The sequence below is a fragment of the Sceloporus occidentalis genome, unplaced genomic scaffold (genome assembly GCF_023333645.1).
Source record: "Sceloporus occidentalis isolate IW3139 unplaced genomic scaffold, rSceOcc1.0.p SCAF_7, whole genome shotgun sequence".
Lineage (NCBI taxonomy): Eukaryota > Metazoa > Chordata > Lepidosauria > Squamata > Phrynosomatidae > Sceloporus > Sceloporus occidentalis.
The window spans coordinates 72,084,678-72,110,640 of NW_028316987.1; the positions used below are offsets into that span (position 1 = coordinate 72,084,678).

Below are 25,963 nucleotides of genomic sequence, written 5' to 3' on the forward strand. Positions count from 1 at the left end.
TACAAATGCACAAGCAGGAGTTATAATGTTGGTGGTGGTGGGGGGTCATCTTAGTTAATTCTGTCCAATGAGAAGGAAAAGAAAAAGCAGCTAGCATAATGTTGTAGCCAGGAGTTTGCTAATTATTCCTAATGGGTGGCCATATGGCTGCATTTTCAGATGTTTAAATGTTCATTTTAAAAGTTACCCATCCCAGTGTATAATCTGTGAAATTTACACATAGTTTGGCACTGGCAGGAAAATCTGTTGCCTACACTAGGCTTTCAAAAAAGACATTTACCCGATCACACCGGGAGATACCAAAGATTGAAGTGGGGGACTTTGGCTCTGATGTTGTGCTAAAGCCCTGGGCAGGGTCCAGAGTCCATCAGAAAGTATCAAATCTGACCCATCAAGCAGAGCTGGTAAGGTGCTCCTCTGAGGCTGAGAGTGTGTGACTTGTCCAAGGCCACTCAGTGGGGTTCCATGCCCAAGTGAGGATTTGAAACCTCTTGCAGTCTCTGTCTAACATTCAAACCACTAAGCCACACTGACTATCTGATTTTTCTTACCTCTTATTTGATGGGGAGATCTGAAAATCCAAAATCACAATTTTGCCCCTTTTTGTGTGGCTGAATGAAGTTACTAAGTTAGTAGGAGTTTGGGCATTTTTCTTATTGCCCTCACAACTACCCATGATTTTATCGTTAACTTTCCTTTCACATCACTTGTAATGAAACTGGTTCTTGTCAGCGAGTAAACTGAGAAGAAATGTATGGTATTTTAAAACTCAAGCTGGTGAGTTTTTGTTTGATTAAAAAAGAGAGACAAGACACATCTGTTGTTGCAACAGCTGCAGGCGCTGAACTCATCCTCTTGTTAACCACATGGCTTTGGCAGGGTGGGGGAAGAAAGGCAGATTGCCACAGACTACTCCCACTTGGAAGTGCAATTAAAGCCATATATATTTTGCACATCTAAGGCCTGTTACAGACAGGCCAAAATAAAGCTGCTTCGAGTTACTTTGGAGGTATGGTATTTCAATGATGCATGAGTCTTAAGAGTCCAAAAGCCACACCAAAGCTGCACTCCAGTCCTTAGACTCTTAGGACACATGCATCATTGAAATACCATACCTCCAAAGTGACTCGAGGCAGCTTTATTTTGGCCTGTCTGTAACAGGCCAAAGTGAGCCAACATGGGGGACGAAGGCCATTACATACATACATACATACATTTATTTATTTATTTATTTATTTATTTTAAAGATCAAGCATAGGCAGTTGTCTGCAGACCCTTGTCTCCTTTTTAGTAGCTTCTTGAAATCACCGCTAGTATGCTTTTTCTGTTTAAAAAATTATTTTGCACCACACTGAGTGTCATGCATTCATGCAAATAGAAAAAAAAAGAGGGGGGGAAGGATGTATCAAATCAATATTTAAAACTGGCATCATTGGTCACACAAACTTCTAAGAAATTTGCAGAAGGAAATCTGCAACTCAAGTTAAAATTATGACTAGCAGTACAGAATCCTGTATGCTTATAGGAAACTTTGCAAACAAGAGGTTGGCACAATCTTTCAACATAACAAGACAGAGGTTTATTCACTCCAAAGGGTTGTGTTAAGAATAGATATAACTATTTTTTTATTTCATTTCATTTTTAATCTGCCCAGTAATAAATGTTTGCTTAACTGGAAAGCTAGAGCTCCTTTGCTCCATTTATGACATACATATGCATGAGCAAGATGGAATCTGCTTACTGACTTGGTTGCTTGTAAGTCAGTTATAAAGACACAAGAGACACATGGATTGGATTTTTTCCAGCAACCTAATGCACTTTTTTGTTGCATCTGAGAAAGTCACACAGTAATTCAACTAAATGAACCAAGGAAGATAAATGTGGGACCATTTTAGCTGATAACATTATCCTGTACCATAAATCTCAGTCAGTACTACCTTCATGTTTTGGGCCCCTAACCAACCTGGTAACCTTGAGATATGTTGGACTATAATCTCTATCACCCCAAGCCTATTGGATGGCATCAGGCTCAATCAGACTGCCTTTGACAAATCAATTGGCTCTGAAGATCTCTCTGAAGATGCCAGCCACAGATGCTGGCGAAATGTCAGAAACAAACTCTTCTAAAACATAGCCACATAGCCCGAAAAACCCATAAAAACTATGGTGGCATTGAATTTATACCTTAACATTTTACTGTTTGGCACTACAGGTCTAAACTGAGCCAGCGAGCATGGCCATTGACCATGTCGGCTGATGATTTCTGAGCTCTTGTTGATCATGAGCTCTTGTCTGTTGTGGACCATGAAAAAACATGGATTAGATTTGGATTTAGTCATACTTTAAGCAGACCCATCAAATACATTGAAACTTAAAGTAGTTATGCTTAAGTCCCATTTATTTAGTGGGTTTCCTATGACTAAGACTGCATCTACACTGCAGAATTAATGCATTTTGACACTTTATCTACCATTGGATGGAGCCATGCCAATTAAAGTGGTGTCAAACTGCATTAATTCTGGAGTATGGCAACAGCCTGTGTCTGGATTCCCACTGCCTCTAAAATATAGTGGAGCACAATGTAGTGATTAGACTATCAGTGTTTTTGATTTCCAGTGTAATTGGATTGTAGCAATAGGGCTCTCACACCTTAGTTGTATTAACATCAGTTCTACAGACCAGTATACACCTGATACCTTAGCTGTCCAAGGGCTTAGCTGTCCTCAAAGAATCTTGGGGAATGTGCTTTCATGAAATGCCAAGAGTTAAAAACAAAAAAACTATTCCACCCCATTCATGAACTACATTTCATTAAATTCCCAGGGAGAGAGGAAATGAAGTTTGTGATGTAGGCAGTACAGAATGACTATGCAACCTCTTTGAAGCCCAGAAGAGTGAGGGGGCTAGCCAACCTCTTATGTGCCATTCAAGGCCGTGCTTGTATTAGCAGATGCCTTAAGTGAGTAATACACACACACACACACACAACAATGAAAGATTCTTGAAGCACCAGGTGTGAGATGCTCATAGAAAAAGCGAATTGCCTACTCTTGGCAGCAGTCATAGTAACTGGTTCCTGCTGCAGTGACTTTCCTTGTGCCACCTATACTTATTTGGTTCTCCCTGGGCTTTACTTTAGTGTATCTGAATACCCTTCTCTTTCCCTAAAGGTGTGAACAAAGCTTGGGAAGGTTTTTCTTTTCCACTCCAATCCCACTCCCACTGGAAGTCACCATGACCCGATACATGGTTTGTTTTTTCTTTTTTGTATAACTATGACCTAAGGAAGCTAAAATGCACCACTGTCGGGGTCACTTGACCTAGGTCATGCCCAGTCTACATAAGACACCACCATGGGTTATGCTAAACATGACATTTTCCTCCTATAAGCTTATTTTGCATTTCCCATAGAAAAGAAAACGAAGGATGATGTTTGTCCAAAAAAAAAAAGACAGAGATCTTAGCCTGTTTTCCCTCTTTGGAGTCCTTGCATTTCCCCTGCCTGTCTGATCATCAAAGGATTGATTAGATTTTATCAATGCATTAGCACCTTGGTGCCATGAATCATTAAGTGCTCCAGACCAGTTTGTCCATTTCTTGGGAAGATGATAAATAAAATTCTTTGTTACACCATTTGGGTACACAATACATTCCCTGAGGGTAGGTTTTGTGGTATAAAAACTTCTCAAACCTCAACCATATTGTTCACTTTTGTGGGTGCACCCTCAGATGCCTTCTGAATCTTCAGCAGACCTCTATTTACTTATTAACTTTATTTATTGCTATAAATCTTATTGACTTCAAGCTGGAGTCTTTCTATGCAGTGAGTACTGATATAAATAAGTGTAAAAAGATCCTAGTAAGTTACTCACCTCTTGTATGTGTCCTTTAGAGCTATTTAATTCCCCAACATTCAAAGGAGTGAGGGACCCCAAGTTACCCCTTACCTTTTTGGGTAACACTCTGATGTTGGGGTTGGTTCCACATGACTGTTATAGGTGAGAGAGATACAACTCAGATTAAGATGCATTTACACAGGTAGGTATATCTATAGAGAGATGCATCTCCTAATATTTCCTTTGTCTGTTCTCTCTGAGATGATTGTCCTTCTGACCTAGATTGATTTTAGAATTACTGATGTCATTTTCCAACTTCTGATCAAGTTTCTCTTGATTCTCAAAGGAGGAGTAAATACCTTGACTTTCTTCCAGAAGGTGGGGGCAGGCAGGCTTTCTGCCTTTTCAGCTTAGCTAATGCTAGACCTAGCATTTGGCTTATCTTTCAGTGGTTGCATCTGAACTACAGAAATACAGTGAGCCCACACCATATGCAGGCTCACCATCCGCGGCTTTCAGCATACGGTGAAGCCGTGACACAATATAATAAATGGGATGTGCACCTGTGGTGCGTGCACCACATGGCAGTGCATGCATGCACCCCATTATTTTCAATGAAGTGCAAGCACACATGATTTCCCCCTTATGCCGGGGGGGGGGGGGAGTCTGGAACGGATCCCCTGCGTAAGGGAAGGGAGGACTGTAATGCAGTTAGATAACAACACACTGCCAAGGCTCAATGCTATGGAATTTGGAGTTTTGTAGAACAAAACTAGAAATTCCAGAATTCCATAGCACTGAACCATGGTAATTAAAGGGGTGTCAAATTGCATTATTTCTGCAATATAGGTGCAGCCTAAGCATTGCTCTTAAATACAGTGTAGCTTTCTCACAAATACAAAAGCAGGCCAGGGAGGATTATATTCCAGGAAAAGCAAACGCCTTAACCTGTCTAATATTTCAGAAAGGGTTGAATTCAAGCTGTTAAGTCAGTTTTAGTAACAGTGATAAGCTCTGTTTTTGAAGCGCAACCCAGAAAGGTTCTAGCAACACAGAATTATTTAAAACACATCTTTAAAAACTCTTAAAAGCAGTCTAAAAACAGTCCTAGAATCCAGTTTTGAAACAGTTAAAACAGCAATTTCAGGTATTGAATGCCACAGGGAACAGCACTATTTTGGCCGTCCAGCAGACGTTTAAAAAAGATGGGGCGAGTCGAGGCACTTCTAAGAAAGCCCTGTTATGTGTACCCACCAACCTATCTTCAAGAGGTGTCTGGACACAAATAGATGAAGATCTCAAATTTCTGGCAGGCCCATATTGGAGGAGGTAATCTCAAGTTGTTTGGGGCTTTGTAGGTCAATATTTCAAATTAACTTTTCCTTAGTAAACCAAATAGTTGTTTGTTGTAGCAGTGTAGTCAGGGAAACACGAAAGCACTATTCCTCAAAAGTAAAATTCTTCTCCAGATACAGAGATTTGTTTTTTTAAAAAATGAGATTCCATTTTTCTAAACAGATATGAAACTTGGTTAAAAAGAAGGTAGGGATGTATACAGTATAGGAAACATCAAAAATACTTGATTTCTCTCTTTATTGAGCTTTGAAAAGCTCAATTCTTTGATGCATGCAGTTTAATGAATTCATCTCTGCCAGCAAATAGAAAAGAAATGTAATATAACAGAGCAGGTGTTCAATAGCTACAAAACCCTGGTACAATAGCTACAAAACCCACCTGTTAAACTCCTTTGTTTATTTAAGCTGCTGGACTTAATGAGCATGGGGTAATGTACACCTCCGTAGTAGAAAAGCAGCAAGCAATCATTAACAGTAAATTAAATAGGTAGAAGATTAGAATGACAGTAAGAATCTCTTGCAGTTATAAAAATTCTGCTTTATAATTGATTTTCAATATACATTGTGTAGTTGTCTGAGTTTTGAACTGTGGTTCTGCAGACCAGGGTTTGAATCCCCACTCAGCCATGGAAACCCATTGGGCGACTTTGGCAAGTCACACTCTGTCAACTGGCAAGGGAGTCGAAAACAACCCTCCCCTCTGAATGCAATGCAATGCAATGCAATAGGGATAAATGCAAAACTATACATTTAAGACACGAAAACCAAAGACACAGGTAGAGGATGGGGGACACATGGCTCAGCTGTACTACATGTGAAAAGAACCTTGGGATTATTGTTGATCATAAATTGAACATGTGATGCTGCAGGAAAGAAGGCAGATGCCTGCATTATTTATTTATTTATTTATTTATTTATTTATACATACCCTGCTCTTCAGCCAAAGGGCTATCATTGTTTTAAATTAGACATGTCCCTGCCCTCAGGCTTACAGTCTAAAAAGACAAGACACAAAAGGAGAAGGGAATGAAGTGGGGAAGGGGGAAAGTCCAGCAAACCTTCTCTCCCTCTGAGGCCTGGAACATGTATAGTTTCCAAGCAGAGGGAAGAAATAGTCCCTGCGCAGATTAGGCCTCATCTGGAATACTGTGTTCAGTTTGGGTGCCCTATTTTAGGAAGAATACAGACAAGTTGAAGCAGGTTCAGAGAAAGGCAATAAGGATGATAAGAGGTATAGGAAAGGTTGAAGGAGCTGGGCATGTGAACAGAAGACTGAGGGATAACATAGATGCACTCTTTAAGTACTTCAGAGGTTGTCCCAGTGAGGAGGGGTAGGTCTGTTTTCTGTTACCCTAGGGTAGGATAATAGGATAATGTCTAATGGTTTTAACCTATAGGAGACTAGCATGCAAGAGAGATCTCTGTGCTTATATTGGTGCGGATTCCTTACCAAAATACTATCTAGTTGCTGGTGGGAATGCTCTGAGTGGGGGACTATGATCTATGTGGCTTACTTGATTGTCTGATATGAACTGGATGTCCTGAAATGTTGTGCCTTTCTGGATGCAAGTTGTGAAATCTTTTATCTCAAATGACTTACCAAAGAATTAAGCCATGGAGGAGAGTTTTTAGTATTTTTCATTTTCATGGACATGAATGAACATTTACTACACAATGTTGGAAGCTATCTCCATAAGATTCTGGCTGAACAGAGTGTAGGCAATGACCATCTCAGAGAAATTAACCTGTCCAGTGAAATATAATAATAAAAAATGAAAGACAGACAATTTTGTGTCTGCTTGGTTTCCTGATTTATATTTGCTTACTAATTTAACAGGAATACAGAACAGACTTCCAGCAATGCAATCTAAGTTGTGGAGAAATGTAATTAAGGACTTAGGCTCAATTTTTATGAGCCATTTATTAAAACAAATGGATTAGCCTGTATTAAATCCACTTTAGGAGTTGTCCACTAAATCTGAAAATGTGGCTTGAAATATGCTCACTAGACTGCAGTTGAGATTGGTAGCGCTTTTAATGAATTGTAAAAGCATTCATAAGAATTTAATATGTGTGTGTATTAAAAAAAGAAATACTCTGCCCTTACGACATAAAGGGAGCAGGGCTTGGAAAAGAGGCACATGTAGCTTCCATGCGCTAGGTCCCAATCCTCTGTAGGCTATAGGTGCACCCCCCTTAGGGTTGTCCAAGCAGACCCTGGATGGCCTCCTGTAACTTTAATCCTTAATACATCTTGAGCAGGAGCAGATACCATATAACATATAACTATTTCCCCTCACCTTTGAAACCACAACTTTCAGCTGCAATTGTTCGTTCTTAACACAGCTATTGCCTCTCCATTAGAGCCAGGAAGATGGTTGCAATTTTTTGTATTTTATCTGTGTTTTACTTTTAACCTCACTCCTCATAACATGTTCTTAGGGGAAAGGCAGGATATTAATTAAATGAATAAATTTTGACACAATATTATTCCCTCTGCTTCACCACATGGACCAACTCGTGTCTCTCTTGCTTTCACAGCTGAACTAACAGAGCCATTGCCAGGCTATAAGGACTGGGATTTTGACCTGATTACTTACAGGGAATGCACACCATCTGTATTTATTCATCTCCTTAATGTTTGTCCTGTGTTTTGATCCAGAAAGGGTCCCGAGGCAGGCAGCTTAAATAGAATATAACTACACAAGAACTGTGTGGTGATTCTTCAGGATTTTAAATTAGATATTCGAACATGAGTTCCTGTCTCTTTTTTCCCTGTTGAGCCTCAATAAAGTATTTATTTTTCAAAGAAGTTGAAATTCTAGGTATGCACAGCAGGCAACTGGATTAGGTTTCCAATTATTTCAGGGGACTTAGATATCCAGGTCATAGGCTGCCATTTGATAAACCTATGTGTGTCAATGCAAGCTTATATTATCAGCTTGATTAGACTTAAGTGCTCCAAACATTCATTATAGGTTAAATAAATCTCAGAATCTGCACAGTCAGTTTAGACACAGGTTAAATGAAGCAACTAAATCTGCTTATCCTTTGCCTTTGTACAACAGGGCATCCTTCTGCTTAAAAAGTGTGTTGACACATCTTTGTTCCACCGCTACAATTACACAGCATTAGTGCTCCATGACATGTCTTTTTAAAAGTCTGATAAAAATTTCTGTCTTTTTCATCTGCCACCATTAGAATTATGGCCCAAGTAATATGTGCACACACAGGCTGGCAAACTACCCGACCTTTTGCAATCAGCTTGAGGTGATTGAAAATATGCATGAGGGTGGGTAAAATGAGATGGGATGGAATGGCATAAATTCCCCTACATGTTGAGCTTGAGTATCTGCCCTTGTGGGATGTACAAACCTCTCCACCTCCTTTTGTCTACTGAGCCAAACAACCCTGAAATAGGCCAAACCAGGCTGGAGCCAGTTTGCTAGTCCTTCTGGCATAGATGATCTGGCTTGAATTCATGTTGGCACTTAAAATTGGTCAGAATAGCTGGCTGTCATTTAGGGCTGCTGCTCTGGCTGCATGGGCATCTCAGGGGAAGATGCAGGAGGTGCCAGATAAGCAATGCATTGCCAGGCTCAGCCTCACCCTCAGGAACAGCATCATCATTTCCTTTCATCAAAACATTCTCCTTTTATGCTCAGCAGAGGTGAGGGAGGGACAGGTCTAAAACCTTTCCTAGAAAATCTATTGGGTAGCTGCTTTAACCCACCCCCTTAAAGGAACTTTCTGTGCCTGCCCAATATGAGATCAAGCAGCATTTGACTGCCAGCTCATGGATAGGGCATGCTGGTTTTAAAATTGCTGTGTGCTGGGCCATTAAAAAAGCAGGTCTGCCAATAAATAAATTCATGATTTAATATTTCAGATCTTTCTAAAGAAGAAGGTTGCCTCAGATTTTTTTTTTTAAAACAAGAAGCCAATGAAGCAAAATTTCTGTACTCTTCTAAAAATGAGGAAAGAAATGGAGAAAAAAGGTCAAGGGAGTAGCTAGTGGGGAAGGGGTAAAATGAGGACTTGGGTCTAAAAAAAATTATCCCCCCCCCCCCCGCCTCAAATTTTCCTTCAGTCTCCAAATTTCTAACATTGCAATAAGTTCAGTTGAGCATTAGAAATACAGCTTAGGTATCCAAAGAAAAGAGGTTGGCAAAGTTACCAAGGGAATGTGACCACAACAAATATAAGAATTCTGTCTGTGAATGATTTTCAGTGTCTCAGCCTGTGCAATGCCAGAGGTTTGGGGATTGATGGAAGATTTCATTTGGGAGGTTTACACCTCTAAAAGGAGGCCTTTCCTGGTATCTCAGCCCCAAGCCAGTATCAGAGTCCGTTGTACAGAGAATTCAACAAATGTTGGTTTTCAAAATTGCATTGAAAGATACAGAACATTTGGAAAGATGCTTTCAAATCACAGATATGAAAAAAAAAATACTGTGCAAAGACCTGTTTTGAATAATAGAAAATCACTGGGTTGCATCCAAAGCTCTTCACCACAAAGTTTCGTAGAGCTGTGTGAGACATTAGTTACAGATGTAACAGTCCCTTGATATTATAATGAAAAGCAGTCTTGGGATGCTGTGAAGAGGAGTGAGGGAAAGGAGGCCTTTCCCACTACCTTTTTTCCTTGCTTGTAATGCTTTCCTCCACCTCCTTCCCACAAAACTGGTCAGGGAAAAGCATACATCCAGGTACTTTCTTCATCTGGGGCAGGCAGTATTTGAGCAGAAGAAATAATAGTGGTGAAAGTAATCAGGCAGTACATCCTAACTTGGATGATGGGAGTTATTGTCCAACATACAGCTGGAGGTGATTGGATTGGAAGGGAGGAGTAAATAAAGGATTGCTGGAATTTTTATGCTCCTTGCTGTAATTTCCTAAGGATGCCTCTGGTCTCTCTTTCACAAACATACACTTGCACTCAAAATTTTGATTTTAAAATCCAGTTACACAGTCAACATTGTGTAAATGTTGCATAAAAATCACTGAAGAGAGCAGGGAAGTGGAATCAGGTGTGTACCATAAGGGATACATCCAGCTGCAAGCCTTAAATCATTTACTTTGAGGACCTATTGATTGGAATAGGATGATGTAAGTCATCTGGGGGTTGTAGCCATAGAAACCAAAGTGCTATTGACCTAGCTTTTAACAAGAGAGAGCAGAGCTAGTCCCATGGCTTTGTGTGTGATATTTTGACCTCTGGTAGCTAAGAAAAGCAATCTCAGGGTAGGTATAAACAATCCCATATTTCCCTCTTTTCATGTATATTCAACATCATTTCAGAACAAGTGAATAGACTCATCCACCTCTAAGGAAAGAGAATGATAGAACTGGAGGTGGAGTGGACAAGGCTAGCATATTTCCCTCTTTTCATGTTGATTCAACACCATTTCAGAACAAGTGAATAGGCCTAAGTGATTCAACATGAGTAAGTATATCGCATTTCAGAATAAAGGGAATCCAAAAGACATCCTAGGAAACTCACAACAGTTAGAAATTATTGTCTCATCTACCAGCTTTAGGAGTGAAATTACTCCAGTTGCAAAATCAAATTTGCAACAGAGAGCCTGAAGCAACAGTTTTGCTGAGAACCTGGACCAATCTGGGGAAAATAAGAAATATAAAGAAAGGCAATGCCACTTGAAGGTAGAAGGAGAGGAACCTGATCCAGCTTCAACTTTCATATTTCGAGGTTCTGATCCATCCCTAACCTATCAACATAGGAACCCAGTCCTGAAAATATCAGTCCATGCCCAGTGGTCTGATCTTGACAATACTGTTGTTGTGTGCTATCAAATAGTTTCTGATTTATGGCGACCCTAAGGCAACCCTATCATAGAAGTTTCTTGGCAAAATTTGTTTAAAGGTTTGCTCAGATTTGTTCAGAGGCTGAGAGAGTGTGACTTGACCAAGGTTTTTCATTGGATTTCCATGACTGAACAGGGATTCCAAACCTGGTCTGTGGAGTGGTAGTTCAACACTCAAACCAATACACCATGCTGGCTGTCAGTATTGTAGGGAGCCATAATAATAATAATAATAATAATAATAATAATAATCCAAATTATTTATATCCCGCCCCTTTGAGGTCAATCGGGGCGGCTAATAGTAATAAAATACAATACATTATACATCAAAATCTACTGCTCTCCCCCCTTAAAAAGTTATTAAATCAATTATAATTAAAACAAACAAATTAAAACAACATCAACACATACACATTATTACAAAACAAAACAAGACAAAACAGTAAACTGCAGTAGCATTCTACTTAAATTTCCAGGGAGGACCTTGGGGACTCTCATGAGAAGAGGGTTCCTGAGGCCAGGATTATCTATGCAGGAAAGGCCTGCCGGAAGAGATCCGTCTTGACAGCCTTTTTAAAGCTGTCTAAAGATGTCAATTAATGGATCTCGTCTGGCAGGTCATTCCATAATCTGGGGGCGACAACAGAAAAAGCCCTCTGGGAGGTAGCCGAAAGCCTAGATCTTTGAGGCTGCAGCAAATTCCTCCCAGAGGACCGGAGTGTGCGGGGAGGATTATATGGGAGGAGGCGGTCCCTGAGATAGTTTGGACCCAAGCCATTTAGGGCTTTAAAGGTGATAACAAACACCTTGTACTGGGCCTGGAAACTAATAGGCAGCCAGTGGAGGGACTTTAATACCGGAGTAATATAAATAATAAATAAATAAATAAAAGCTTTTCCAACATGATCAAAGCGGTTCACATCATATCAGGGTCCCTCCTCGATGTTCCTGACACTACTCTGGCCGCCATGTTCTGCACTAATTGCAGTTTCAGAATCAAGCACAAGGGTAGCCCCATGTTGAGCGCATTACAGAAATCTAGACGTGAGGTTACCAGCACGTGCACAACAGTCTCGAGATCCCTTACTTCAGTGGTTCCCAACCTGTGGGTCGGGACCACTTTGGGGGTCGAAGGTCCCTTTTATGGGGGTCGCCTAAGACCACTGGAAAACACCTATTTAATTACAGTTATGAAGTAGCAAGGAAAATAATTTCATGGTTGGGGGGGTCACCACAACATAAGGAACTGTATTAATGGGTCGCGGCATTAGGAAGGTTGGGAACCACTGCCTTACTTCCAGAAAAGGGTGCAGTTCAAAGATTGTGTTCAAACTCCTTGCCAGAGAAAGAGAAGGCTATATGAATTCCATTTTAGAATGAGGATCAAATGTTTTGGAAGCACTATCTAGCTGAATATGTAATGAAAGAACTCTGTATCATACCTACTGGTGAGTTTGTCATTCCTGAGATGCAGGAAGATATGGCATGTTCCTCCCCATGACATCAGTGACAGGAAAGGCATGTAGCCTAGTTTATTAATGCCAGCAGTGCTTGGACCTCGATTGCAGTTTTTCCTGGAGCAAAAGAAGTATTAGACAAGATTAGAAATGCTAGTTATACCAACACTAATACAAAATCCAGCCTACATGCATATAAACATCACCGTGGTGGAGCTTCTCACCAACAGTACAAGTCAGTTGGACATGCATGTTATGAAGGTATTAAAACCTTCTGCAATGCAGCAATGCCATTTCCAGTAGCAACTTTTTCATTTCAGGCAGCTATGACATGTGTTGAGGCTTAGCTGCCTGGCTGGGGGAAAAAGGATCTTTCTGTACTTTAAAAAACTTATTGAACAAGAAAAATCAAGACCACAGGAACTGAATACAAGAAACTAAGCAGAATCACTATGGAAATAATACTCATGGGTTGCATGCTATGAATCATCTACACAGTGCTTCCTTTCAGAATGGGAGGTGGGGGAAGTCAAATGCCACTGACACACACAAACACACACACATATATATAAAGTTTGGGTTTTTTTTCCCCTTTAAAAAATCCCCATACAGTCATTTCCTCTCTAAATTACTAGTTCAAATTGGAGCTTGGTGTATTTGTGTGTTTGGTAGGTTTACATGGCAACTGAAAAAATATGGTACAGTATATGAATTTGACAGTGTTTACTAGACCTTTCCAGAAAAAAAGGGGGAATCTTGTTTACCCCAGCTAAACACCAAAAGTTAAATGAAACAAGAGTGAGGTTTTGTTTTCAGAATATACACTTCAGGTTTCTAACAACTTTGGAACAAATTTAAGTCCATTAGAAGCTGCCTAACAAATCACAAACACCAAAAGAGCTACTGCTACCTGTATTTGCGTAGGTTTTCAGTCATAGAAAGGTTGTTGGCTATAAGAAAGAAATATACTGGTTACTAGACAGCCGTCTCTGCCAATTTTGGATGTATGACCACTTCTCAGAACTATCCTAACTTCCTTCTCTCTCCCTTTCTGAACCAACAACAGGAAAAGAGATTCCACCACAACATTGGGAGGAACTTCCTGACAGTAAGAGCTGTTTGACTGTGGCACACATTCCCTTGGAGTGTGGTGAAGTGTTCTTCTTTGGAGATTTTCAAACAGAGGCTGGGTGGCCATCTGTCAGGAGTTCTTTGATTGTGTATTCCTGCATGACAGGGGGTTGGACATGATGGCCCTTGAGGTCTCTTCCAGCTCTATGATTATATTATTCTAAGTGCAGGGATGGATTCTACCACATCATTTGTTGTGTGCACGCAGCTTCTGTTGGAACCATGGCAAGGTGAGAGAGTGCCATCTCAACCTTTGTCTCAGACAAAAAAAGTCTTGCTTTGTTTCAGCTAATAGGAAATAAAAAATGAGGTGTTTAAACTGCAGGTTACCTTATTCCTTCACTTTGAACCATCATCTTCTGAAGCTGCTTTCACCTTAAAGACAACTTCTGCATGGGATATCTGATTCATACTTCAGGCTCCCTCTCATTGGTATGAATCATAGAGCTGGAAGGGACTGCAAGGGATATCAATCCCTTGCTATACAGGAACGCACAACTAAAGTATTCCTGAATGGGAACAGCAATTGTGATTTTGAGTAATCTCTGCTATCTCCCAATTAGTTTTCCAACTTGAAAGGGAGGGTCAAGGGTATCTTATCTCCTGTTTTTTTAACTGACCTTGTGTAGACAGCCATCACACATATAAATAAGTTTTCCCCAACAGCCAAATCAGTGTCGGGTCCCACAAAAATACTGAATTGCATCACAACTTCATAAGCAGTTACCAAGTGCAATAAATTTACGATAGTCCAACAAATTATCATTAATGTCTCCAGCTGCCTTTTCCTCAACGTTTTTTTAAAAGGGGGGAAGATTAGGATCTTTTTGTTTGCCAGTGCCAGGGTTTTTGGAAGGATTATAGCTGAAACCTGATGGCTTAACTAAAGAGCTCGCAAAGAAGTGGACAGCCTTCTCTGTTGTTGAGACCTCTGAGATCCACTGAATGAGTAAATTAAATGAGATTACTTTTATGGGCCTTGTGCTAGAGAGGTACTTTGACAGCTCAGACTTGCCAGATTTGTTTCTGAAACATTTCATGAATAAAACAAAATGAGGTTATACCATGCTAGTGTGGATCAGTGATTTTCAAACTTTGGCTCTCCAGATGTTTTGGGCTTCAGCTGCATTGGCTAATTTGGCCAATGGTCAGAAATTATGGGAGATGAAATTTGAAACATCTGGAGGACTACAGTTTGAAAACCACTGATATAGTGGACTAAAACAAAATCCCTATATTTCATTTCAAACAACATTTTTGTTATTATTGTTGATACTGTATTTTTTCATGTCTCATTCAGAATGATAGACCCTCATACTAGGAGATTTCAGAAGACAGAAGCCATTTCCACATAATAACTTTGCACAATCAAATCTAGGTGTTCCACTATTGCCTTACAGTCTGGCATTGCTTCCTTTGTTCTATTGCAAAACAGTGAATAACAGCAATATCTAACGGTGGACCTCTGCAGAAACCAGTGGAATTTGGAGATCCAACCTTTCCCTCCCCACTACATCCAGTTGTGCACCCCTAAAACTGGCTCTGGAGCACTTGGAGCCTTCTCAAGCTGGTTTTGGGATAGTGCAAAGGGCTGGGAGGCAATTCTGAAATCTGTGCTAGTGGAATGTTGGCTTTAGCCGCAACACATGGTTAACTTTAATGGTTCCATGCAAGCCACAGCAACCTTCAGCCTGTTCATGCTGTTACTGTTGTGCATTACCACTGGAGTGTGAAATGGCAAGGTAGACTACCATCTACATGCCACCCTGATCTCATCTAATGTTGGAAACTAAGAGGGTTAGACCTGATCCGTACTTAGATGGGAAAGTACCAGGGATCTCCATGTAGAGTTAAGAAAGAAATCCTGCCTGAAACTCTGGAGACCCACTGCTGATCAGAGCTGATAACATTGGGCTAGAAGGAGCAATAATCTCATTTGATTACTTATGCTTTATCTACATCTGGGGTGTACAGTTTTTGACCCAGGAGATGTTGTCCGACTGCAGCTCCCATGAACCCTCATCATAGGATGTTGTAGGTCAGACTGATTGGAATGGTGGTTATCATTCAACATCTGAAGGACCACAAGTTGCCCATCTCTGATCTACATGTTATATCCTAAGGGCCATTCCATTCAGTAGTACCATGTCTTGACATCTACATAATAGGGAGATAGCAAGATGATATAGACTGGTACATTTACTAATTTATTACCTTTTAATCGTCCCAGGAGATCAGGGAGGTTTAGGTAGTCATGCTCATTCTAGCCAAAATATTGGCAGCACCAGGAATGATGTGGGGGACTTGTGCAGTTTAACTTATGAGTCAAGATAAAGGAAACAATTATATACCCACATGCCTTGGAATCAGCACCTTCCTTGCTTCTGAGCATGTGTTTATGAGACGGTACTGTAAACTAGTGAAACCTAGTTCCCATTAAAACCAGTGGAACCACTCATAATTAATATGACCTATTGAATTCAATGGGACCTATGTCCAATTCATTTGCATGTTTTGTTTCTTACATATTTGTTTTCCGCTGTACCAGTTGTACATACATACTATGAATGGTATGGGGTGTTTTGGTCAGAAAACCCCCCAACTTGAAACAAATTATAGTTGTGAGCCAATGCTATTTCAAATTATTGCTGTCCATAACGATACAAAGGGATGGCCCTACTTTGTCTACTGTCAAATAAATAAATAAATAAATAAATACTCACAGTTTGTGTGTGTGTGAACCAATAAGAGAAAGTATAAGTAAATTAAGAACCCTGTAGTAGGTGTGCATGAACAGCTGCCATTTCACATTTTTAAGGAATGTTTAGATACACAACAGCTTGAAGTTACAAGAGTTAAATTTCAATGCTAACTGCAGAATAATAAACAACAGGACTGTCTTCAAACTGGCATCCTCTATATAAAATGGCAAAAATATCACTCAAGGCTGTCTGACAAATTGTTTGGGAACAAATTAATAATGTTTGTGCAACAAAGCTAGAGAAGAGTATGGTATACAAAGCAGTCTTTACTTTTGTTCAACCTTCTGCTTTAGCAGAAATAATCAGATAATCAATTGGGACTCTGTAGGGACTCTAGAGGACTTCTGGACTGTACCACAAATGCAAATGTGTAATACAATTATTAAGTCATGATGAAAATTATTATCCTTTGGCCTTGTAAAGGCTATTTATTGTATCTATTGACTTACAAGTAGCTTGTGTCAGATCCATAGACAGTTTTAGGGCGGGGGGCAAGAGGTCAGGATTTATGACAAGCTGAGAGGCCAAAGAACCTCTTAGCTGAAAGCTAATTCCTGTTATTGCTGCTGGTTATTTTGTATATTGAGAACTGCTATTCTTTCAGCATCATAACTGACAACAATGCAAGATAAAAAGCATTAATATAAAAATACTGTACAGTATCTCTACAAATATGTTATCAGAAACAACTATTTTGACATCATATGGGCACATTAAAAGTCTTGTACTGGTAAAATTTGGAATTACAGCTAGAATGTTTGTAGTCTTTGTGAGAGGAGCACTGGCACCGCTAGGGGTGTTCCAGGAGTACAGGGTATCTGGACCACAGCAGGTGACACCCAAAGGGGGGATGACTCCACTGCTCCCCAAACTTCTCCAGAAACAGACTGTGGCATTTGCCTGTGTTCCATTAAAATGCTGTAAGAGATGGAGTGGGGTGAGGCTCAGTGGGAGGGGGAAGGAGAGGTCCCATGTTTTTTTAATTAAAATTTCAAATTTCAAAAATTAATTTTTAATTTTATTTTTTTCTTTAAAAAACATCACATTTTACCAAATTTTCAACATAAGCATATATAATGTATATGTAAATGCATTTCAGCTGTGTGCATGATATTGTAATTTAAAGTATAATTTTAACTGCACTGGTTGTTTATGTCACTATTGTTACCATGACATTCAGCGATATAGGAGAATTATGATTTATGAGTAAAAAAAAAATTACTAAGGATTCTGTATGGTGTAGTATGAGGGGAGGGAGGTAGGGTTGCCATAAGTGACGACCTCCAAACCGGGACAAATATAGGACAAATGCAGGACAACATTTTCAAATGTAGGACACATTTTTTAAAAAATGGAGGACACGCAAAAAAATTGAGGCTTTTTTAGAAATGTTAATATAAATGCATGTTTCTTAGGCATGATCAAAATGGAGGACATTTTGACATTATTCGTAGACAGATCACGGAAATGTACTTCCCTTTCTGGCCACCCCCCTCTCCCCATTCCAAACAGCACATTTGAGCATTGAACATGGCTTTATTTTAACATTGCCTCTTGCATATTTCAGAGGCTTATTCCACAACCAAACCCTTTGGTCAAGGGACTTTGGTTTTTCTTCATTTTGACTTGTTTTGTCTGTATTCCTCCCCACTAAATAAAGGAGACATGAAATGGAGTTAATGGGCACAAGTTGTTAAACAAAAAAGTCTTGTGAGACTCTGTAGGCAAGAGGTGAACCATGTTAAGAACTGCATTAAGCACACTTAGGCTGCTGCCACACTGCTTTCACTCTCATCACTCCATCCTATGGAATCCTGGGATTTGTAGTTTGTTGTGGTGCCAAGGCTGGGCTTTGAAATCTCAGGCATAAGAGAGGCAAAAGGCTTGGGCTGCATCTACACTGGAGAAATAATCTGGTTTGAGACCACTTTAACTGCCTCGGCTGAATGCTATGGAATTCTGGGAATGGTGGTTTGTTCCAGCACCACAGCAGAATGGCAGTTAACCCCTGGAAAGCTCTCTGACCAAGGTGACCAATGCCCTCACCCCAAAATGTAGGGCACCCAAGCAAAAATATGTAGGACATGGCCAAAAATAAAAGCTAAAAACACCCATGTACTTATAAATCCATGCTTCTTAGCCATGATCCAAATGGAGGACATTTTGAAATGTGACAGAAGAGGACATGTCCTGGAAAAGGAGGAGGATGTCTGGTCACCTTGTCTCTGGTCCAAAACACACTGCAGAAATAAAACAATGCTGGACTGAAATGCCCAGAGTTCCTCACCAAAGCTGCATCCACACTGAGGAAATAATCCAGTTTGAGAGTGACTTAACTGTCCTGGGTTAGTGCTGGGGAATGCTGGGAACTGGAGTACATTGTGGCCCCAGAGCTATCTCTGACAGGGAGTCCCATAACCCTCCAAACGTAGTTGAACTGCAGTGCCCAGAATTCCTCCCCAGGTGCATCCACACTGAGGAAATGGTCCAGTTTGAGACTGCTCAGTGCTGGGGAATCCTGGGAATTGTAGTCTATTGTGGCCTCAGAGCCATCGCTGACAGAGAAGTCTCAATGTCTCCCAAACACTAGCATTCCCAGGATTCCCTAGCACTGAGTTAAAGCAGTCTCAAAGTGGGTTATTATTCCTGCAGTGTGTGAGAGAGATATAAAAGCTAGGGACTGGATTCATTTGGAGGATCTCTGTGTCCAAAACACACTGCTTGGACTGCCAGGGCTCAGTGCTATGGAATCCTGGGAATTGTAGTTTATTGTGGCACCAGAGCTCTCTGACAGAGAAGGACAAATGCCTCACAGACCCCAGAATTCCAGAGCATTGAGCTTTGGCAGTTAAAGGGGTCTCAAAGTGCAGAGGGGGGGGGGGAGAGAAAAGCCAGGGAGTGTGAATGAGCTCTGAGAGGAGGAGGAGAAGGAGGAGGAGGAGGGAGGGAGGGAGCCAAGGGAAGTGGCCAGGACCACCAGAGGAGCCCCTGCTTTTCCTCATCATCGCAGCCTTCTCACTGCTGGCAAGAGGCTCTGCCCCCAGCCAGGCAACGCCTCCATTCAGTCTCCTTTTGTCAAAAGAGCTCTGGTGCCACAAGAAACTACAATTCCCAGAATCCCATAGCACTGAGCCATGGATGTTTAAAGGGGGGGGGGTCAAACTATTTCTGCAGCCTTTGCTACCCCAAAGCCTTCTATTATTTACCAGCAGCTTGCAAGGCAAAATCTCTTCCTTCCAAGCCCTTGAAAACCAACCCAAGGGGAGGGCTGATTGCTTCTTTCCCATTGGTCAGCTTCGGGAGAAATTTGCATATTACAAGGAAAGGTGTTTAGGGCCTCAAAAACGACCCTGTGATAAAGAATTACAACAATACTGAGTGCTATACATTTAAAAGATGAGGAGGCATTTAGACTCCCAGGGAAACAGGAACGATTGATGGCCTTTTTTTCTTTGCTCACTGTAACCTGAAAGTAATGCCTCTTGCAGGGTATATATACCAAGTGGGCTGGCAATAGCTGTGAGTGGCAGATGTCTTGAAGACCTGCTCTCTAGGCTTAAGCCAGGCAGGGAGGCGGGGAGGGTGGCACACAGCCATGGGGAGGGCTGGAGCTGCCTCCTAGGGCCTTGCTGGGGGGGAGGTCCTGGGGGAGGGGCCAAACCGGGGTGGGACCGTGTGGCCCCGCCCCAAACCGGGAAAGTCCCGCCCCCAGGCGGGATATGGCAAGCCTAGAGGGAGGTCAACAGTGGGATGGCACTATGAGTTACTACACCAAGTTATACCAACCCTAGGGACACCGCTGGAGAGGGCCTAGGGGGACTTATGAATTCCTGCATGCTTTCTTGTGAGCTGCATCTGCATTGCATAAATAATGCAGTTTGACTCTACTTTAACTGCCATCGCTCAATGCTATGGAATTCTGGGAATTGTAGTTTGTTGTGGCACCAGGGCAGAGCTGGTATCTGAGAGCAGATATTTAGTGTTATAAATGAGAAATGACTTGATGGTTATCTATTTTACTGCCTAGAATAAAGAAAGGCGTTGGAGGACTTTTCTGCTAGATATGCCAAAATTGGCTTTGGTACTACACACTCTGACATGGATGAGGTATGTCTACAATTTGCTGCTTCATCTCAAGCAGACAAAGCTGCTGTAAATAGCTTGCCACAGATGTAGCTTCATGTCCTACTGCATTTTGGATTTTGGTGATGAATGTGTCTATAGCGGAGATGGGAATCGTGCCATCCTCCAGACACTGCTAGACTGCATTTCCCAACATTTTGCATCAATAGTTTTGCTGGTTTAGGCTGCTGGGATTTACAGTCCATTGCCATCCAGAGGGCTGTATGATTCCCAGACGATTTACAGTTTACATGGGAACAATTATACTCTTAATGTGTTACTTTAAAAATATTATACATTTTGAGTGAACAGCGCTTATAGATTCTCAGCACTTCTAATCTAAAGGCATTGTGTAGCCCCTCCATCTTTGTGTCCTCCACAGACGGCTTTAGTTGTACTTCATTTTGGGAGCTGCTCCTGATCCCCTTATTGATAACAAGGCAGTAGGCTAAATAAATGCGTAAAGAAATATGGCATTGTTAAGACATAAACAAACCACTTGGAGAATAATAACAAAATAATATCAGTGTTGGCCTCAAATGAGCCTGCTCAGGGATGGAAGTCCTTAAATAGAGTGCCACCACTAAGAAGTCTCTCTCTAGTTGCCATGTCACAGATGGCACAGGATCTTGGAGGAGAGTTTCTGAGGATATCCTCAGTACACAGGCAAGCTGATATCGAGACAGGCGCTTCTCTCTTCAGTCAACATCAAATGAGTACAGAGGAAGAGCTACAATGTCATCTTATTCCATTTTAGCATTTTATCTTTTTAAAAACCAGTTAAATTGTAATCTTTAAAAAGAAACAAGAAGTCAAGTCTTGGGATACTGTAATGATTGCACAGGTTTTTATGGGAAGGAATCCAATTTGCCAGAAACATTAAGTTATCTGCAAAGACTTATCTATTAAACACTGGGCTTTTGTTTTTTACTAGTTTGCTATGTATGACTATTACAGTCTCCAGGGAAATATTGTGTTGCTGTCCTTCAGGCTAAGGACACAGAACTTCCAACATTCACCTTTACTGCCTGTTGTGCCACAGAGTACTTAGAACAGTGTATACATAGACAAAATGAGAAACTGAACTATTTGATGTGGGATGCAGTAACACTATCACTCAGGCACTGCATCTGCACAGCAGAAATAATCCAGGTAGACACCCCTTAAACTGCCATGGCTCAGTGCTATGGAATCCTGGGAATTGTAGTTTGTTGTTGCACCAGAACTCTCAGACAGAGAAGGCTAGATGTCTCACAAAACTACAATTCCCAGAATTCCATGGCATTGAGCCATGAGTTAAAGTGGTGTCAATCTGGATTATTTCTGCCGTGTGTACATAGCCATAGATGGCTCTCCCAGCATTTGATTAACATGCAAACAATATCCCCTGCTCTAAAACTCCACACACCACTACAATGCAGTGGAAAATTGTGTTAACTGATTTCAGAAACTACAGAACCCCCAGATGGTGTTAGAGACATGAACTCATTCAGAGTATTTCATTGTTCTCTAACCGTCACCCTCACTATTGTGGACTGAGATTACTCCTATTATTTATTTTTTCCAAAATCAAAATAGAGAAGATAACCTTCAAGCAAAATATAGTAGTTCTGACTACTCTTATCACTGTTAATACTTCACCATCTTTCTCCAGATGGAAAGGGCCTTCTTCTCACATGTTCATTTTCTTAATACAAAGCCATGGGTACACCTGTTATTTTGAACATTACTTGGAAGTCTCAGATTGTTCTGGGTTCTAGTCTTCCACACAACATCTTTGCAGATTGAGCTACTCCATGATACCCATGTTTGCTCATATTCCTTTCCCTTTTTACTATACACAACCTTTTAAAAGGTCAATAGAAAACTCTATGTGTAGCCGCACTTTCTGATGTCTCCCATGTATTCTCCTTCTCTTTATGCCTTCACAATTTCACTTTTCAGGATCTTCCATCCTCTCTTGAACATTTTTCCCTTCAGACTTGCTAGCCATGGGATCTTAGCCAACTTAACTCTGTGCTCTTTAGCTTTTCTGTAGCCCCAGGTACATATCCAAAGGTACAGTTTTCACATCTCCTGCTACCACTCATTCCAACATTACATGATTATTTTTTCCTGAAGCTTCCTGCCACTTTCACTTCATCAACCAGTTCATCTCTGTTGCTTAGGGTGAGGTTAATCTTGTTTCTTCCTCTGTCTTCTGAAAAATGAAGCTGTAGGTAAAATACAGTGGTAATTTATGGATGTTCTATTCTTAGCAGAATTAGACTTCCAGCACATTCACATTTGTCACATTTCAGCTACAGCTCTGTGGAGATTTGTAAATCTGTTTCAGAAAAGCAACACGTTCTGTCTTCTGTCTGGTTGGCAGCCTTCATTATACTGCCATAATAATACTACTTTTGTTTCTCTCTCCTGGTTTAAGGCTCCCAGTGTCACAATAATGGATTTTCCTGTGAATATCTACAATTTTTAAAATATATTTTCTGTTTGATCTAGTCCTTTTGAAAAAGTTTTGCCCTTAAGTTGTTACTGTCCAGTCAGTTATTGTGTTCAGCCCCAACAATAGCTATCAGATCACACTCACCATATTATGATTTCAGATCAATCTAATTTATTTCTCATACTCTTTGTGTGAGAACGTAAACATCAGATGTCACATGTATTTCACTTTCTCAGTTTTCCTGCTGTATTTATCTGAAAATCAGGAATTACATCCAATATTCCTGCTTCTTTCCCTAGCAATAAACAGTAGCCCCTGCTATTCAGTTCATTCTTCTGCATTTTTTTGCCTCCTATCAACACTGATTTCATTTACTAGTATCTTGTTTGGGTTTGTGAGGCTCTTGCCGATCATGTTCACTCAGTCTGTATTAACTACATCCCAAAGAAAATGGGAGTGGTGGAAGTGAGAAGCAATCTTGATATTCAATGCAATTTGCCATTTAATATGCAGCCTATATAAGCCCACTTGAAATATTAGATCTTAAGCAGCAACCCTGTTGTATGTTCTGCCACATCAAGAAGCTAGGCTTATGAGTACACAATGCAGGACTTTCTCTCTACTGGCACTTTGATTATGGAACTTCCTCCTAAGAGAAGTCAGGTTGGCACCATCCCCACTGAGCCTGGAGGGTAGCCAAAGCTGTGTTACTCCCTATTGCCTTGGGTTTCTAAAACTGGCCTTAACCATTGTTCTTAATCTGTTCGTAAAGAATCTTATCTGTTTTATTGTGCACTGCCTGGCAACCTTTGGGGATGAATAAATGCTTTCAATAAATATTGCTAGAGAAGCACAACGGAAGAAGGTTGTTGATTATTTGCTTCATGGAGGCATTTAGATGGCCTTAATTGGAAACAGGATGCTGGACCAGGTGGCCCTTTGGTTTAATGTAGGAGTATGTTCTCGCATCCATTCCTTCTTGCATCCATTTCAACACTTTGAAAGGAATAAACCACAATGACAGATACCTTAGTGTAATATTTTGAGTGATGGAGGCTAGGGTTTGAATCCCGTCTCAGCCATGGAAATGCACAGGCTGATCTTGGGCAAGTCTCACTGCCTCATCCTTACAGGTGGGCAATGGCAAACCTCCTCTGAATAAATTGCACAAAGAAAACTCCACAGTTGTCACAAACCAGAATCACCTTGTTGGCACATAACAATAGCAAACCCTAGTGAACTCAATGCCAGTTATGGCCAAACAAACCACAGTTATTTCATGGACTGACTCCATGAAGGAGGGCAGGTTGCTTGCCACTGTTATCAGCAGAATATATTTTGAAAGATGTAAGTCAATGAGTTCATTTCCATATGAAATTTCTATGGTGCAACCACCTTGCCTCATGGACATACATCTTCCCTTTTCTTCTGACTAGAACAAAAAAATCAAGCCAAGTGGGAATAGCTGTACAAAACCTTTTGTCCCCTTTTGGCATGATCTGACAGCACCTTGACACCTACTCCAGGTTCCCATGGCTGTGTTCAGTGGGGCTCACTCCCAGCTATAGAAACATCTACACTGTAGCAGGGGGTGTCACTAAAGTGGTTCAGGCTGCACCAGGTGACACTCTAATGGGGGTGGCACCACTACTCCCCAAACACCTGCCTTTTGGCAGATATGGGCTGTTGTGTTTGCCTGCATCCCTTTAAATGCTGGAGCTCAGTGGATGGTGTGAGTGGGGCAAGGCATAGTGAAAGGAGAAAGACGAGACCTTGTTTTAAAAATATTTTTTAATTTATTTTTTTTTAATTTTTAAATAAAATATTAAATATTCTTTTAAAAATTTCTTTAAAAACATCATATTTTACCAAATGTTCACTTTAACCACATGTAACTATCCAATGCATCTGCGGAAGCAGACTTAAGTCTATGAAAGCTCATGCTGCCAACTTCTTTCTTTCATTTGATCTCAAAGGTGCTACAAGATCTCTAAATACACATGTAACTATGTACACATAAATAAATTTAGGCTGTGCGCATATTGTAATTTAAAGTTACAGTATTTTAACTTCACTAGTTGTTTATGTAATAAATATTATCCTTATATTTAGTGATATACGGAAATTATGATTTATGAATAACATTAGCAAAAAAAAAAAATAAAAATACTAAGGATTTTCCATGGTGTGGTATTTTTTTGTTCTCTGCTGCCTTCCTGTAGACCTTGACTTATGTTGACCCTGTGAATGAGACATCTCCAAGCCCCCCATCCACTACCTCTCTGCTCAGGTACAATAGGCTCAGGCCCATGGTCTCCCTGATTGAGTATCCACCTGGCATGCGGTCTCCCTCTCTTTCTACTGCCCTTTACCTTCTTCAGCACCATTGTCTTTTCTAATGATTTGTGCCTTCTCATGATGAGGCCAAAGTACGGCAGCCTCAATTTAGTCATCTTGCCTTCAGGGAGAGTTCAGGCTTGATTTGTTCAAGGAGCCAATTCTTTTCCTTTTTGGCAGTCCACAGCATCTTTAGCACGCTTCTCCAGCACCACATTTCAAATGAATTAATCTTCTTCCTATCTGCTTTCTTCACTGTCCAGCTCTGTATATAATAATGAGGAATACAAAGGCTTGGATGATTCTAACTTTAGCCTTCATTTGTATATCTTTACATTTTAGGACCTTGTCTAGTTCTTTCGTAGCTGCCCTTCTCATTCCAAGTCTTCTTCTTATTTCTTGACTGCAGTCTCCATTCTGATCAATGCTTGACCCAAGGTATGGGAAATCTTTAACTATTTTGATTTCCTCCTTATCTTGGTTGAATGTGTGTAAATCCTCTGTGGTCATTGGTTTTATTTTCTGTAACTTTAACATTAGACCTGCCTTTGCACTTTCTTCTTTGACTTTCTTTGTGATTGTTTCAACTCTGTGATACTTTCCACTAGCAGTATGATGTCACCCTCATATTTTACCGTATATATTGTGTGCAAGTCAACCTCATGTACAAGTCGAAGGAAGGTTTTAGGGCCAAA

General features: G+C 40.6%; 1 protein-coding gene across 2 annotated transcripts in view; it reads right to left on the reverse strand.

The window, feature by feature from the left end:
* The window catches only part of TRDMT1 (tRNA aspartic acid methyltransferase 1), a 45,540-nt gene extending 33,000 nt beyond the window's left edge, over positions 1-12,540 (reverse strand). The window contains exon 1 of one of the 2 annotated variants that reach the window (XM_089531417.1): positions 12,459-12,540. In XM_089531417.1, the coding sequence (XP_089387543.1) occupies positions 12,459-12,477 (19 nt within the window). In that variant the 5' untranslated portion in view covers positions 12,478-12,540. Of the gene's footprint in view, positions 1-551; positions 569-12,458 lie in introns of those variants that run through there. The other variant, XM_089531420.1, reaches the window with a different exon arrangement.
* Positions 12,541-25,963: the final 13,423 nt, after the last annotated feature.